Below are 17,698 nucleotides of genomic sequence, written 5' to 3'. Positions count from 1 at the left end.
CTTTGTCTTCTCTGATAGGTAGCTGAGTTAGTCACAAGTGAATTCTTTGAACAAGGAGACAGAGAACGCTTGGAATTGAAGCTGACTCCAGCTGTGAGTATTAAACTAGTCTTTAGAGAAATGTATGTATTTATCTGTTTATCGTTTATTTATTGGTTTACTTATTTGTTTGTTTTCTTGCTTGCTTGTTTGCATAATAGTGGCCATAAAACTGCAGTAAACTAAGTAACTCTATTGTAGAGGGATTCTGTTTTGTACTGGTCTTGAGAATGAAATTTAAGAAAGAGAGACTACAGTAAACTGTCAGCCTAAAGTGAGAGAATAGATTGTTTTTTTCTTAGTTGCCTGGCTGCTGCTGTAAAAATTCAGTGGAGGAATTGGTATACTGGAAGCCTTTTTTGTACAGCAGGAAATAGCTTAGTGTTCCTATTATTTATTTTAGTTATTTATTTATTTATTTGATTAAACAGTTGCTAGTTGCTTTTAATGGTTGTAATGAAGAATCTTTTTGAGAAATTGAAAAAGCTTCACACTAATAGGAGTACTAACTTATAGGTGTGAAGTGTATGAATATCGGTCTGTCCTTTTTCATTGTTTTTATACCTTACTATTCACCCAGAACAGAATAAGGGTTATTGCTTGTATAACCTGTATTGGACAGGGGCTACAGGCATTAACTTCTCTACATTATGCCATCAATACTTGTGTGAAAAAACATCACTATGGGCTTTGAATTCCATCATTGCTTCTAGATAACATACAAATGGCAGTTTACCTTGTAGGTATACTGCAAATGTGCACTGATGCCTTGAGTATTTGTCACACCCAAATAAGTTTAGAACTGTACAGCTATATATCAGAGTTATAATCAATGAATCCACAGGATTTCACTGGCTTCTTATTGTGCCCACTGCTTTCCAGTGAATTTTTACCAAGAGTCAGGGGTAAATTAAGTATATTCTGGGCCCTGGCTGTTTTCAATCCATGGGACCCCCTGTCTTCCACCCACCACCTTTACACCCTCACCCCTCCCACCAAAACTCCCAGCCCCTTGCCTTTCCCAACTTGTTATTTCTGGGGCTCAGATATGAAAAAATAAGCATGATATTTTGGATTCACATTCCTTAATATTTAAAGCATATACTTCTACTTCTTCTTCTTCTTTCGGCTTTTCCCGGTTAGGGGTCACCACAGCGGATCACCTGTTTCCATTTCTTCCTGTCCTCTGCATCTTGCTCTGTCACACCAACCACCTGCATGTCCTCTCTCACCACATCCATAAACTTTAGCTTAGGCCTTCCTCTTTTCCTCTTACCTGGCAGCTTCATCCTTAGCATCCTTTTCCCAATATACCCAGCATCCCTCCTTAGCACATGTCCAAACCAACGCAATCTTGCCTCTCTGGCTTTGTCTACAAACTGTCCAACCTGGGCTGACCCTCTAATATACTTATTCCTAATCCTGTCTACCCTCAGCACACCCAGTGCAAATCTTAACATCTTTAACTCTGCCACATCCAGCTCTGACTCCTGCCTTTTTGTCAATGCCACTGTCTCCAACTCATATAACATAGCTGGTCTCACTACCCTTTTGTAGACCTTCCCTTTCACTCTTACTGGTACTCGTCTGTCACAAATCACTCCTGACACTCTTCTCCACCCATTCCACCCTGCCTGTACTCTCTTCTTCACCTCTCTTCCACACTCGCCATTACTCTGAACTGTTGATCTCAAGTATTTAAACTCATCCACCTTCGCCAACTCTACTCCCTGCATCCTCACCATTCCTCTATCCTCCCTTTCATTCACACACATATATTCTGTCTTAGTCCTGCTGACCTTCATTCATCTTCTCTCTAGAGCATATCTCCACCTCACCAGGGTTTCCTCAATCTGTTCCCTACTCTCACTACAGATCACAATGTCATCTGCAAACATCATAGTCCACGGGGACCCCTGTCTGATCTCGTCTGTCAACCTGTCTATCACCAGTGCAAATAAGAAAGGGCTCAGAGCTGATCCTTGATGTAATCCCACCTCCACCTTAAACGCATCTGTCACTCCCACTGCAGACCTCATTTCTGTCACACTACCCTCGTACATATCCTGTACCACTCTTACATACTTCTCTGCCACTCCCAACTTCCTCATACAATGCCACAACTCCTCTCTAGGCACCCTATCATATGCTTTCTCCATGTCCACAAAGACACAATGCAACTCGTTCTGACCTCCTCTATATTTCTCCATCAACACTCTTAGAGCAAACATTGCATCTGTAGTGCTCTTTCCTGGCATGAAACCATACTGCTGATCACTAATCATTACCTGCCTTCTTAACCTAGCTTCCACTACTCTTTACCATAACTTCATGCTGTGACCAGTTTTATCCTTCTGTAGTTACTACATGCTGCACATCACACTTATTCTTAAAAATACGTACCAAAACACTTTTTCTCCATTCCTCAGGCATCCTCTCACTTTCCAAGATTTCATTAAACAATTTGGTTAAAAACTCCACTGCCATTTCACCTAAACACCTCCATGCTTCCACAGGTATGTCATCTGGACCAACAGCCTTTCCATTCTTCTCCTCTTCATAGCTATCCTTACTTCCTCCTTGCTAATCCATTGTACTTCATGATTTACTATCCCTACATCATCCAACCTTCTCTCCCTCTCATTCTCTTCATTCATCAACCCCTCAAAGTGCTCTTTCCATCTCAACACACTCTCCTCGCTTGTAAGTATGTTTCCCTCATTATCCTTTATCACCCTTACCTGCTGCACATCTTTCCTAGCTCGGTCCCTCTGTCTAGCCATTCGGTACAGGTCCTTTTCTCCCTCCTTAGTGTCCAACCTTTCATACAACTCTCTATACTCCTTATCCTTAGCCTTCGCCACCTCTCTTTGCCATGCACCTCATCTCCTTATACTCCTGTCTACTTTCTTCATCTCTCTGACAATCCCACTTCTTCTTCGCCAACCTCTTTCTACGTATACTATCCTGTACTTTCTCATTCCACCACCATGTCTCCTTGTCGTCCTTCCTCTGTCCAGATGTCACACCAAGCACCTTTCTAGCAGTCTCCCTTACTAGCTCTGCTGTAATTACCCAGCTATTCAGTCACACTTCACTTCCACCCAGTGCCTGTCTTAACTCTTCCCTGAACTCCACCTCACAATCACCCTTTTTCAATTTCCACCATTTGATCCTTGGTGCTGCCTTCACACTCCTCCTCCTCTTCTTGATTATCAATGTCATTCTACACACCACCATTCTATGCTGCCTAACTACACTTTCCCTCGTCACCACTTTACAGTCACCAATCTCCTTCAAACTGGCCCTCCTGCATAGGATATAATCCACCTGTGTGCATCTCCCTCTACTCTTGTATGTCACCCTATGCTCCTCCCTCTTGTTAAAATATGTATTCACTACAGCCATGTGCATCCTTTTTGCAAAATGTTATTCTATATTAAATGATACCTTTCAGAGCTGTTTGACATTTGCGCACTCATCTAAGTGCATGTGATGTGTAATACAAAGAGTATTCATAATGTTTTCCCCTCTGAGACAGCTATGAGCTCAAAGAACTGGCATTATTTTGGAATCCTATAAGAAATTCCAAATACACACACTCACACATTACCAGACCAATCACTTTACCAGTTATATGTGCAAATAAAATACTAAATGTAAGTAAATATATCAACATTTTCTGTAAACATTTTCTTTAATTTTCCATCTTCCAAATGGGTTAACAACTGCTCTGGTACAGACTGAGTGCAGGAAGTGCTCTTGTTGTGCAGAAGACATCATCTTTTTGCTGTTATGTTTAATATTATTATTTTTTCCTGCAGAGTAATTGATATTGCTACAAGATTGCCTATATTTAGTAATTATGCATTAAAAGTAAGCATCTGCTGTTTATCATACCCAAGTCACCATCTATTTCATGACCAAATATTATCTCCAAATATGTTTCATTATGCAAAATGTCAGAAAGCTGAAAATAAAATGCCCAGTCCAGTTTATAATTACCAAAAAGTTAAAAAAACAAGTTGATAATGTAGCAATACATACTTCATATTTGGTTTGCTTTCTTTCTGGAAAAATGTATACATTTTGACCTTGATCTTTGATATATACTTATAGCTACATCTGTATATAAAAAACACACACACACTCACTCAATTTTCTTTTTTAAAAAATCTATAAACTAGTCTAGTGCTAGCATATGCCCACCTGTCCATTGCAAATTATCAAATTCTATTTATTCAGTCTGTTCAGTCTGGCCTGTGGGTCCACAAGACACTCATCTGACTTGGCAGTATTACTGCTCCATCATCAAGCCACATTAAGACCTTTTCCCTCCAATAATGCACCAGTGCCGAAGTTAAATGTTAATAAACCACTTAGTGCCACAATATGCTCACATACCCAGAAAAAAACATGAAATAAATGGGTATGTGTATGATTGATGAGGTTTGCTAATTGGTGGACAGAGGAGTGTAAAAGATAAAGAATTGTTTTCCATTTCTTTTTGTTATAGTTACACTATCAGTATTTAAAGTGGGCTTTCTCATTCTAAAATATTTATTTATTAATTTAGTTACCTCACTGGGACTAGATTTAATAAACTTAAATAAATAAGGTTCCATGCAAGTAACTAAATAAAAGGCTACATCTTTTAGAATCAGTAAGCCCACTTTACATTATGAGTTCACAATTACAGCAAAAAGAAATGGTAACATAAACACTTTTGCACATTATCTTTAAGTCCAAAATAGAATTTTCAGTGCCCTTACAGGTTGTATAATGTAACTTGACTTGACTCCAAAGGTATGCCCTGGCAGGCAAAGTAGTTAACTCTGGTAACATTTTAATTAACAGTCAGTCCTTCAATTTATAAGTCCCGAAACATGATTTATTGTGAGATTAATGTGAATTTCAGTGTACTGGGGGAGAGGTGGGGGGTACCAGGAAGTAAGGCATCATGAACATCATTACCATGTGATTTCCTCAGGCAGCAAACTTTGTAACAGTTCACATGTCTGTGCAAGGCTTAGTTTCATTTTAAGCAATAATGCATTTGCACAGTGACTTATTCAGTTATATATCATTTAGACATTTCCTTTCATATATTACATTTTAGTTAAAAGGGAAGTACAATGTAGTTTATTTTACTTTTACTTTTAAACTGTTATTTACACACATTTTAATATGATTCAGTTCCAGTACAGCTAGTTCACTTTCATGGTCTTTCCGCATGAAAGAACTACTCACACAGTATAATAGTGTGTGAGAGATGTAACTATATAATGGCAATGGAGGCAAAAATCTCACACACAGACAGTTCAGATAACAGGATCACCAGCAGTACACCATGCACCACACACTACACACAGTACACCACACACTACACACAGTACACCACACACTACACACCACACACTACACACAGTACACCACACACAGTACACCACACACTACACACACACACCACACACTACACACCACACACTCCACACCACACACTATACACAGTACATCACACACCACACACTATACACAGTACATCACACACCACATACTACACACAGTACACCACACACCATACACTACACACAGTACACCACACACCATACACTACACACAGCACACCACACACTACACACAACACACCACACCATGACCATTACACTATACGTAATATTTCATATGCTGAGGCTCTAAAGATTAACCTGACTAAACCTCAAAGACCTCCAACATACAACACAGGCACAAAGCACCCTCAGCAACACTCTTGGCTTGTTATGCCTACCACCATATATAGCACAAGGAGTCCCACAGTCATGGGTGCTGAGGCAGGTATTGACCAAATAAAACATTCTACTTATGACTGACTCCATTGTAAAATATACAGCTGTACCTCTTACCTGGTTGGTCAAGAAAAGAGTGATGGTTAGTTGCTTGTCTGGTGCCAGGATCCATCAGATCACACACACTCAAGTCCTTGAACAACAAGGACGTGTCATAGTACATAGGAGTGTCAGTGACTTCAGACATATCTCTTTGGACTATGCAAAATATACATGATGGTGCTGTCAGACTATGTGTCCCAGGCAGTTATGTGCATAGCATTGAGCAGCATTCTACTTTCTCCAAGGATGACTTTAATGATTGGCTTAGTTTTTAGTGTCATTTAAAGGAGGTCCAGTATTTGTCAACCTGAAGGGATATAATTGACAGACTATACTGCTTCACCAGTGGCCTGTACATGTCCTCTCTAGATTTTTTCATTACTGGCAAATACATTATCCACCTCCATAGTACCTTTTTATGCAATGCCAACAAGTTATACTTATCAACATAATGAAACAAGCAAAGGAAACTATGAAGGTGTTACTGATCAGTTATAGGAGCCCAAACAAGAAACTCCATTCACTACAAGCCCTCCTCACCCTGGAGGATGTAGATGTCTGTGTAATGACTGAAAGATAGTTCAAAGTGGGGGAGAGTACTTGGCTGTGCTGGGCTATAATGCCTTCGACACTTTTTGATAAGTTGCTTTACAGGAGGGGAATAAAGTTGGAGGTGCCTCTATCTTCATATTCTATCTGCATTCAAAAGAGACTCACATCAAAGCTGATAAGGCAACAGGATGCACTAGAGCTTCTTCATGTCCCTGTCACCGTTGGAAAGGTCCCCTAACATATTGGCTAGTGATAGAGCTCCCTCTATGACCCAAGAAAGCTACAGTACCAATCTACAAGAACTGGCATCACTCAGTATTAAATATGATGTCATTTTTCTTGGTGATTTAAACTATTCAGCTGTAGTCTGTAAAACTTGTACCATCACTAGCACAAGCACAGAGATTCCTAGAGTTTGTTAATACAAATGTCCTGGAACAATTTGTAAGAGTACCCAGTGGGGGAACAACATCTTAGACCTTGTCCTTACTAATATTGGGGGATCTCGCAGCATCACTTTCATATCATCATTTGTTAGCTCTGACCATAAAGCTGTTTCCTTTCAAATAAAACTGAAACCAATGACTACTTCTGCCCCTGGAACCTTTAGGAATTTCTCCGAGAGAAACTACCTGTTCCTAACTGTACTTTGGCAAGCTTGAGATCTCACCAATCACAATTAAATCTAATAAATATTTGGAGACATTCGCCTCTAAACTATATCAGCATATAAACAACTGCATAGATGCAGGTGTATGTGGCAGGAATAAGTACAGGGCAAACCATATAAACAACCCGTCTCTGTGGAACTTAAATATCAACAAGCTTTATAATAAAAGGAAGATAATTTTGGCTAATAGTAAGAAGAGTAATTCCCACAATGATATACCCCTCATTGTTAAATTAAACAAGCACTCAGGTGCTTACTTACATCTTCCAAAGCCAAGTCTGAAGCAAAAATAGCAACTCGCCAAAGAGCAATCACAAGGAATTTTAGGTATGTTTGTAAACTCAGAAGCACAATGCAGCAATGTATTGAGTTGGTTGTAAACAATATTACCTACACTGAAGCTGAAGATATAGATAGCCTACTAGCCAGTAAATTCAGCTCAAAATGTACCCCTCTCTCCCTCTCATCTATCTCACAGGAAATACGTGAAACTGACTATCACACAAGACCAGGTCCTGAAAGTGCTACCAAAAACTAACAATACTTTGCTGATGAGTCCTGACAATATTCCAGGATGCATTGTGAACAGCATGAAACATGATTTAGGCACACCAGTAACAACACTGCTCACCCTCAGCCTCTATATGGGTTTGTATCAAGTGAATGGAGAACAACAACAGGGAAACTCCAAACACTGGACCCATTTCAGTTTGGTTTTGTCAAAGGCAGGTCATGCTTACTCAGTCTGGGGGGCTTTTTTGAAAAGGTCACCAAAGCAACGGATGAAAGTAAAACAGTACACACTGTCTAACTCAACCTGGCCAAAGCCTTTGACACAATGTCCCACTCAGACATAGTACAGAAGCTTAATAAACTAGGAATAAACTCCTACACCACCCACTGGATTGCCATCTGGCTCAGACATAAGATGCAGGTAATTAAAATAAGGGAAGCTACCTCCATAAAAAGACCAGTCACCAGTGGAGTACCCTAGGATTTGGTGCTAGTGCCTCTTCTGTTTGGCATCTACTTCTCAAAAGTATAAGTAAATACCAAACGGCTATGGCTAACTAAGTTTGTAGATGACAGCAATTATCAAATCTCCAAAAGATTCAGCCATCCTACAGGATGGCTTGTCCCCAACAAGTAACTGGTGCCAGATGCATGGACTAAAGCTAAATGCCAAAAAATGTATTATTATATCCTTTGGGAAGTTGCCTACTCTGGGAAACTCCCACATTGACAATAGACCCCCAAACGTTGACCCTATAGCTTGGGATTTGGGAACTCATGCAGACTGTGGTAAGAAAGCCCTTCTATATTGCATAAGCAGTGGGATTGTTTCTTGGTCCAAGGATGTCATTATCCCCCTTTACTTGGCTCTTATTAGGCAAATATTTCAGTATAATGCCCCATTTGGCATATATCTGTTCTAGTACATGCAACAATTGGAACAACCACAGAGATACCTTACAAAAACAGGATATAAGGCTTAAACAATATGTCTTATATGGACACCTAAAAGCCCTATCGCTATATTCAGTATCTCACAGAGTGCTAAGAGATGACCTGTGTCTGGTATACATGGCATCCTCTGACTCATTACTGTCGGACATGCTTCATAGCCAGGTACACATTGGCTATAGCTTCATTCTTAAAAATGTTTGAAAGCCAATCACAAGTTTTGCAGTATCCATTTCTGTCCTTTGTAATGCCCGATTAATAAAAAATTTGCAGAAGCCCCTTTTTGAACACTTAGGTTCATATGACCTGAAAAATGAATGTTATGGGGTATGGCTATGTGTGGCTCATAACAGGCCTTTGCTGCTAACACCTGCTACATTACTTCTCCTCCAGCCCTTATTTAAGAGTCCACTTTCTCTGTAACCCTTTTCCAGTATATATATTTCCTCTGCTATTACGAGGTTATCTCCCCCAAGTTTTGTAAAGCAATGTCTGCAAACCATGCCTGTGTTTACTCTCTGTTTGCAATCCTCCATAATTCTCCTTGTTATGGACACAGCAGATGTTATCTAATCTCCATGAAGCTTATATTCCAAATGAATTCTCTGGAATGCCTATACTCTGTATGGTATGCAAATCATTTTTCCATATGACATACAAATGATATGTATGATGCATGGTGCATAAAGTTATACAATCATATATAATACTTTGCTTTTTAAGCAATAAAATATATATAATCTTTGAAGCAACATGCATTATGTTGTACCAGTCACTGTACATAGGCCATAAGACTACACTGAGTATCTCTAACTGGTTCTTTAGTATAACTACTTATGCTTTAGATATGTAAGCCGACTACTTGTAACAGTAGAGGAGCCTTTCTTTTAACAAACTTCCTTTTACTTTGCATTCATATATGCATGCCAAAGACCTAATGATATCCACCCTAAATGATTGTTATTTGAAGCTTAAAACTGAGGAGAGTGAGGAATGTGAAAAGTGGGCAGTTGATGATGATGTAATAGGGAGAACAATGGATGCAAGGTCAGGCATTTGGGAGGAAGCTGTCCTGTGTCAGGTGCAGCATGCTGCCTTATGCTTTTCATTCGCATTCTTGTTTTGTGTGCCTTTATTAGACAAATAAAAAGGTGATGAGGTTTGCTTTTTTTTTACCTGCCATTACGTAGATCAGAAAGATTAAAGGAAAAAATGGGTTATCAGCAACAACATTTTTACTGGGGGTGGGGGATACTAAGAAATGATGGTATACCCCATACCCAAACCAACCTTAGTGAAATTGATGTGGATGATTATAAATATGTACTGGATGGTTTTTGTATCTAAAATTTTAGTAAGGTAATACTTGTTAAAGAACATTTCAGTTTACTATCTAAGGGTTTAAAATTTATTCCTCAAAAGAAGGGTGACCTCACTAAGACATTAATGAATATACAAATGTTTATTAGAAAAGTTAATCTGGGTTTGATTTTACTCCCAAGTTCCATGGAGACTAACGTGGGGTTGAGGCAAAAGAGTATGTACAACCCCCCACTACACCCCCAGTTAAAAAACTTCGAAAAAGTTGTTGAAAAAGAGTTAAGAAGGGAATTTAGTAATGTTAGATATAGGCCAAATTTGATTAACAACAGTGTCAGTGGAACTAAAACCTAATCCTGAAATTCAGGTCATGAAACCTGATAAGGGCGAGGAATAGTTATAATGGATAATATAATATATGAGGGGGAAATTAACCAAATTTTAATGGGTGAAGTTTAATATGCTAGTGTGTCAAAAATGAGGTAAATGTTGCTTATAAAAGGATTGATGTTATGCTAGAGGATATGTTTATTGAAGGTTTAATTGATGAAAAAATTTTAAGGTTTTTAAAAGTGGAGAAACCAAGGGCACCATCCATATTTGGGATACCTAAGATCCACAAGGATGAAAAGAACCCAACCCTGAGGCCGATAGTATCTGCAGAGGGGTCAAAGACCCTTCCTTTAGCAAAATATGTTGACAATAAACTTAAGCATGTATGGGTTAAAAGGAAAGCTATTTTAAAAGATTTGTGGGACTTTTTGAGGGAAATAATGCATGAACTGTTTCAAGAGTATTTAATATTTATTACCATAGATGTGATTGATTTATTTTCAAGTATTCCTCACCAAGAAGGTATGAAAATGTTTGAGGAAATCATTTTTGAGCATGTCGGTTTGAGTCATAATGAGAAGTTAGTATGTGTAGGATTAATGGAACTAGTTTTAAAATATAATTTTATATTTTTTAAAGGTGAATTTTATTGGCAAGTACAAGGTGTGGTGATGGGTGTGACCTGCGCCCCAACTTACGCCAACCTCGTATTAGCAAAATGGGAGGAGAAGTATATATTAAATTCTGAATATGCAGTATACTGGACCCTCTATAAGAGATTTTTAGATGACACAGTGATTTTATGGAAGGGGTCCAGAGAAAAATGTGATGAATTCATGGGCTATATGAAAAGTACAACCAATTTTTTTGATTTTACATATACTGTTTCAAACGAGCGGTAGCAATATTTGGATGTGGAGCTTTACAAATCTAATGGTAGGTTTGAATCTAAAATTTTTAGAAAGCCTACTTTTTGTAACTCTTTCCTTCACTATGATAGTGCCCATCCCCCACATTTTAAAAAGAATATAGTAAAGGGTCAATATTTTAGAGGGAGCCGAATGACCTCTTCGAATGAGGATTTCCAGAAAGAATGTGAAGTATTGGAGGGATTTGTTTTGGAAAGGAGCCACCCGACAGATTTAGTCAAGGGGGTTAGGGCAGAAATCAATGCTGGTAGACAAGGTAATTTTAAACCTATTATAGAACAAAATGGATAGGGACAAAATAATACAGTATTTGGTCAAGAGTGTAATTATGGAGAAGCTTTAGTGCTGGAATATAATGCCCTAAATGGCCTCACAAAGAGAATAATAAATTCTGAATGGGATAGATTTGTAACTATTTCAGATTTGGAAGTTACCTAAAGACCCCTTAAAAGTTGTATATAAGAACTCGCAAAGTCTGAAGAATATGTTAGAAAATGAGGGTAAGAACATTATAGGGAATAGAAGGAGGATTGGGACATATAAGTGTGGCCATTGTTCTCAATGTGGAAATATAATGAACACAGACAGGATTTTCATTGAGAGCAGAAATAGATGGGTCACAGGCTCGGGTTATTTTAATTATGAGTCAATGGGGATAATATACCTTGCAGTGTGTGGAGAATGTAGATCCTTCTATATTGGAAAACAGAATGTAGGCTAAGGAGAAGGATCTATGAACACAAATATGATATTTTGAGTAAAAAGGAAGCAAATGCTTTATATAAGCATACCAAGGTATGCAAGAAAGCAGATTACACTTTTTTTTTGGAACAAGTGACAAAGGAAATTAGGGGTGGACTATGGGAGGAGAAATTTGAATTCAGAGAACTCTGGGGACAAATCACTTTGGAAGCAGCAAATTCCCCTGGTTTAAACTATATCCATAGTTCCATTGCTAAAATTGAGATCTGCTAAGTTATAAGCTGTGCTTGACAAGTTATTCCCTATAATGACCACTAGAGGATGCCAGAGTATTATTTTTAATGTATTTCTTCACTAACATTTTAATGAATATTTTAACCAAGTTTTTAATTTTTGTAAGAGATTTTGGTAATGCATTTTGGTATAGTTATTCATGTTTTAGAACAAATGTTTCATAAATTATTATAATATATTGAAAGGAGATATAATAAATGTTTAGGTGCTTTATAATTTATAATATTTAGCTCACTGGGGTAAATGGATGAAAGGTATTTTGTATTTTAATTATTTAATTGTGCTCTAACTTATTTTGATTGGTTCTTTTAAAAACGGTAAACATGACATGGTGAGTCATCTGATGAAGTCTTTATTTAGGAGACAAAAACGCTGATGGTACAAGTGCGTTTATGTGTATATTGTATGGTCCGTTGAGTTTGTGATTTATGTAATAAATTGATTCTACAAACTATATCTTGTGGTGGTCTCCATACTCTAGGTACTATACTGTTGGATTTATTGGTGACTTTTGGTGCCTGGCTCTTTATTTTTTGGCAATATGCAGACAACTCGACTATTATCTGCTCAGCCTTCTCACCTTCTGAGCTCCTTGCAAAAACCCAATTAGCCTTCTCCACAACTGAAACCTGAATGCAGTCCAACCACTTAGCTCTAAATGCAAATAAAACCAAACTAATTATTGACAAAACCTCATTCACCTACAGAGCCAGAACAACACCCCCCTTGATATTATTCCCACCACCAAGCTTCTCGGCATCATCATTGATGATGAACTAAAATTTGATACCCACATCCACTCTGCAATCAAAAAAACACCAAAAGATAGGTCTCCTCTACAGAAACAACCGCTTCCTCAGGCCCTCTACCAATCAAACCCTGGCATCCACTTCCTGCTCCCCTCTCTGATGTATGGTGCCCCCCTGTTCACAAATCTCCACCTCAGCTTACGATCCAAACTTGAATTCTGCTACCACAAGATCTGCAAATTTGCAACCAATTCAAAAAACTTATCCCACCGCTGCCACTCCCTCCTCACCCTCATTTGGCTTGAACTCCCCAACTACCTCAGTTACCTACAACTCACCATTGCCCACAAGCTCATATTTAAACCCACAAACTGCCCATCTCTCACTACATCCTTAAAACCCTATATACCCAACCGCCAACTCAGATCCACAAACCGAAATCTCCTTCAGGTCCACAAACCAGCATGATCTCCTGGCCACCTACTACTGTCCTACTCCTTAGCCAAGCAGTGGAACTCCCCCCACCCACCTTCACAACCTTCCAAACCATATAAATTTCAAATCTCAGCTATTCTCTCATCTATCAACCAAATGGGAATGCCCATGTCACACTCCAACATAAACCCCTCTCCACCCCATCTCTTTCTACCCTGCACTGAAATCATGACCATTTACCAGTTCTCTTGCTTCATCTCAACCTAAAACAGTCTCGCCCTACCAGAGACTGATTTTCTCTCTGCTATCTAATGTACTATACTTTCCATAGTCCAATTTTCTTGTACTCTCTCCATGCAAAATAGTCCACCTAACCTGCAAAGGGCTAGTAGCTACTTGTTTAATGTTTACTTACAAATGTCTTTTTCTGCAAATGTTCAGTTTACCCAACCTCCAAAAGGGCTAGTAGCCTTCTGTTTAAATGTTAACTCACTAAAAACTTATTACATAATGTATTATATTTCTGTAAATGTTTTAATTGTTCTGTACAAATCTTTGTTATTGTTTTGTAACATATAATATGTAACTTGCAATATTTGGAGCTTTTCTCCCTGGGCCTCCACTGAAAATGGGCTCTTTATGGCCCAGTGGACTTCCCTGGTAATCAAACTTAAATAAATAAATAATACTTTTTTATCAATGATTATGTGTTTTTTGACCAGGCTACAAAGTTCTCTGTATTTTTGGAAGTGTGGGGGGGTTTTGTCTTTTGCCAGAGTTTCCATGCTGAATCTCTGTTTATGATGAGAGACATGGTCGACTTGGTAAGCCAGAGTGAGCAACATGATTTGACTCTGACAGTTCTGGGAGGGGTAGGTACTTTAGCGTATTTAGGTAGATGGAGATGAATTGTGACATCCATTGTTACAACATACTATGTTTTTCTTTGCTTCTTTTTTGCCTCACAAAAGTAATGGACATATTTCACTCCCACAGCCAACAACAAAGTCATCAGTCAACAGTTTTAAAAGTGACACACAAAAGCATTTCTAAAATACTGCAGTTTCTTTGCTTAATTTCTACTTAGTTTAAATATGCATGTTCTGACATTATGCTTTTTTATTATTGTTGTTCAGTGCTTTCCCTTCTTAGTTACTTTAATATGCCTACCTTGGTATAATGTTTTCTTTTATTGTTTCCTTGTAGGCCATATTCGACAGAAACAGGAAGGATGAATTGCCCAGGCTACAACTGGAATGGATTGATGGAATTTGTAAGCCGCTGTTTGAGGTATAACAGTGCTATAAAGTTGCACTTTTTATGCACAATAAGAAAAAAAAATCATTGCCTGAAACTGTCTTTGAAATTGTACCCCCAAGGTGCCTAATTGCTTTCCATGAATGATATTCACTGCTGTATTGTTCCTAACACATTTTTATTAATGAAAACAGATTAAACAACTGTGGTTCATTCTGTGCTGTACAATAAAGTACATTGTAGATTAACCAAATGTAACATTTTTTTAAAAGTGTGACTTTTACACACCCTTATGTCTACTCCATGTTAGTACTTTGTAATCTTTTTTCAGTTCCCCTGCTGTTCTATTCATTTATTTGTTGCCATGTGGACTTTGGTTCTTGCATGGACAATAACATCCTTGACAATACCTTATCACCAACTCAGTCATTCCAAACTTCCTTTCAAAGTTGCCTAAAAGTTTTTGATATCTTCTGCATCATCCAGCAGTCTCTTATTTCCACATGTCCATTACTTAACTTTTTTTTATTATTATTTTTTATTCTTACAACTATTTCATTCTTTACATTTTTACTTCTTCTGTATAACTTACAAACATTCAGCCACAATAATTTGGGACAGATTCAAAAACATGTTGCTCAGTTCAGTGAAGGTGGAAACTGAGTTGCAGTGCAGTGGCAACACCACAAGCAGCAATTCGCAAAAAAAAAGGGATCCAGACAGAGCCCCCCCCCCAGCTAAAGTCATTCAGCTCTTTATTAATTATTGCCCACAACTTTTCCTTTGGTTTTTAAATGTAGGCCTCATCCATATATAAAATTAACGGGACTAAAAACATTTTCACTGCTTGTATCTTATTATTCATATCCATAAACAAGTTCTCATTTTTGTATTATCTTTTGTTTAGTCTCTTCCCACATATCCTTAGCTGCCATAGCAGGAGCATTTTTAATCCATGCACCTAAATACTGTATATTATTGTGACTTCATAAATATGGGTAGTGGGGAGGGGGAAGGGGCAGTTTTAGGGAGCTGAAGTCCTTCATAGTGGTTTTCCAAAGGATTTTTGCACATTCAGTATACTGCATGTGTACCAGCAAATGCATACTAAACATAAATCTCAAACGTAGATAAACATAAACATAGATCTCAACAAGTAATAAAGATGTGAAATGCATTTAAATATGTTTTGTTTAATTCAGATGACATTGTAGATTTAAATTGCTATTAAAAATGCAATCATCCTCTATTTTTTTTTTTCTGTAGGCCTTGGTGAAACTGAATGTAAATCTTCAGCCCATGCTAGATGGTATAAATGGAAATAGATCAAAATGGGAAGAACTTTGTATGTCTAATCAGTTGTCCCAGTGCTCCAGGGAAAGTTCTCACTCTAGCCTGGATGTTGAAGTGCTAGAATGAATTCATGCTAAAACATCCATGTCTGCTTTATATGAAAAAATAATGATTTCTGCTGCTGTGGGATGCCTATTAAACAACCAGCTCAAGTAAAACTGTGTCCAAGAGTTAAATATCCTGGCATCACAGCACACATTGAGACATTACTAGTAACCAGTAGAATATTATGAATATTTTTTTATTCCCTGGAAATACTTTTTCATGGCCATTTTTGTTTGTTTTCCTTACTTATTACCTGTTATGACTACTGAGACTCTCCTAGTGTTGTTACTATGAAGTAACAGTGAAAACATGTTAAGATTAGATGCAGCATTCATCCTGAAAGTGTACATTTGTCTCAGTGATTTTTTTTTTCTGAAATTTTGATCCTGTCTGTGTGGTATCTGAGTTCTGCAAGTAATCTGTTATACATAGAATGCTCCTGTGGGACTAGCATATTCCCGAAATCTTTAAAGAAGTGAGAACCACCCAACCCAGCAAGATTACTTACTGCAAAGAAGAACCAGCCTAGTCATGTCACTTCGTGTCCACAAGAACATTCAAGTCCTTGTTTCCGTTTGTGAAGTCACTTTGCTACTACAATGGTCACAAAGAAAGTATTCATGCTTCAGCTTTTACATGGGAAAATGGTGCTTTGAACTTCTGTTTTTCTGTTTTTCAGTCATAGTACTACACGCATAGATGCACACCATTATTCAATTTTGTACTGGTATGTTATTACAAATGCCGGTCTGTAACTCCTGGTATGCAAGCGTGATTGTGTGTGTGTGTGATGTCTATGTCATTAATAAACAGAGGAGTTATCATTATAGTAGATGGGGAGTGTCATTTCCTCATCACTGAGCCAGTCTTTAGCTCAGCAGCAAGCACATTTGAATCCTGTTTTGTTTGCTTGAATTAAGCAAGACTGATTGTTCAATTGCAGACAGTGAATCTTCTCTTTTGGTTTACTAGAGTAAAAACCACCGCACAGTACATCAAAAGAAGGTAACTGAAGTACTGTGTTATTCCAAGGCGCCAAGAAACAGGATTTCTTATTTAGCTGCAAGTATTTAGCTAAAGTGCTGTGTGGCTATGTTATTGTCTGACTGCATTTGATTTTCCCCACCCATCTGCCACATCACTGTTGTGTTTTTAAACTTGGTGACTTTTCAACTGCCCACACCTACTATAAATTTGAGTTTGGACACTCCTCCTAGTCACATTCCATCTGTTCATTCTGCTGGCCACTGAGAGATCAACTGGGAAGGCCCTCACCTAAAAGCCTTAAAGCTTGAGTTCTCTTTTGTTTTAAACCATTGCACTCATTTAGTACACACTGCAAATTTCAGAGTATTAATCAGTTTTTAAAATCTGTGAACATCTGAGACTAGGCTACCAATCACTGGCGAGCCCAGGAACTGCTTCTCAGCTATCAGCTTTGGATAATTCTGTTTGCTCCTAATGACAAAAAGAGCAGGGTGACATTATTTCCCAGCATTCTTAGAGATTACCAATCAGTGCGAGGCCTGAAAATGGCTTCTTTGGAGTCAGCTTGGGATTAATGCTACGGCTTTTTCCTGGCGAGAGAACGAGAAGGGGGACATTGGTTTCTGCAGTATCTGATGGGCATTGTTTGTGGAACTTCATTGAGTGGTCTGGTTGTGGTTT

The 17,698-nt window shown here is 38.2% G+C and overlaps 1 protein-coding gene across 1 annotated transcript in view; it reads left to right on the top strand.

Annotated features, from left to right (window-relative positions):
- The window catches only part of LOC122798137 (dual 3',5'-cyclic-AMP and -GMP phosphodiesterase 11A-like), a 757,362-nt gene extending 740,985 nt beyond the window's left edge, over positions 1 to 16,377 (top strand). The window contains exons 18-20 of the mRNA XM_044066848.1: positions 19 to 93; positions 14,582 to 14,665; positions 15,899 to 16,377. Coding sequence (XP_043922783.1) covers positions 19 to 93; positions 14,582 to 14,665; positions 15,899 to 16,051 — 312 coding nt within the window. The 3' untranslated portion in view covers positions 16,052 to 16,377. The remainder of the gene's footprint in view (positions 1 to 18; positions 94 to 14,581; positions 14,666 to 15,898) is intronic.
- Positions 16,378 to 17,698: the final 1,321 nt, after the last annotated feature.

Source organism: Protopterus annectens, chromosome 3.part1 (assembly GCF_019279795.1).
Source record: "Protopterus annectens isolate FY-2018-M chromosome 3.part1, PAN1.0, whole genome shotgun sequence".
Classification (NCBI taxonomy): domain Eukaryota; kingdom Metazoa; phylum Chordata; order Ceratodontiformes; family Protopteridae; genus Protopterus; species Protopterus annectens.
Note: the sequence above shows the minus strand (reverse complement) of the source record. Positions and strands in the feature narration are given on the sequence as shown.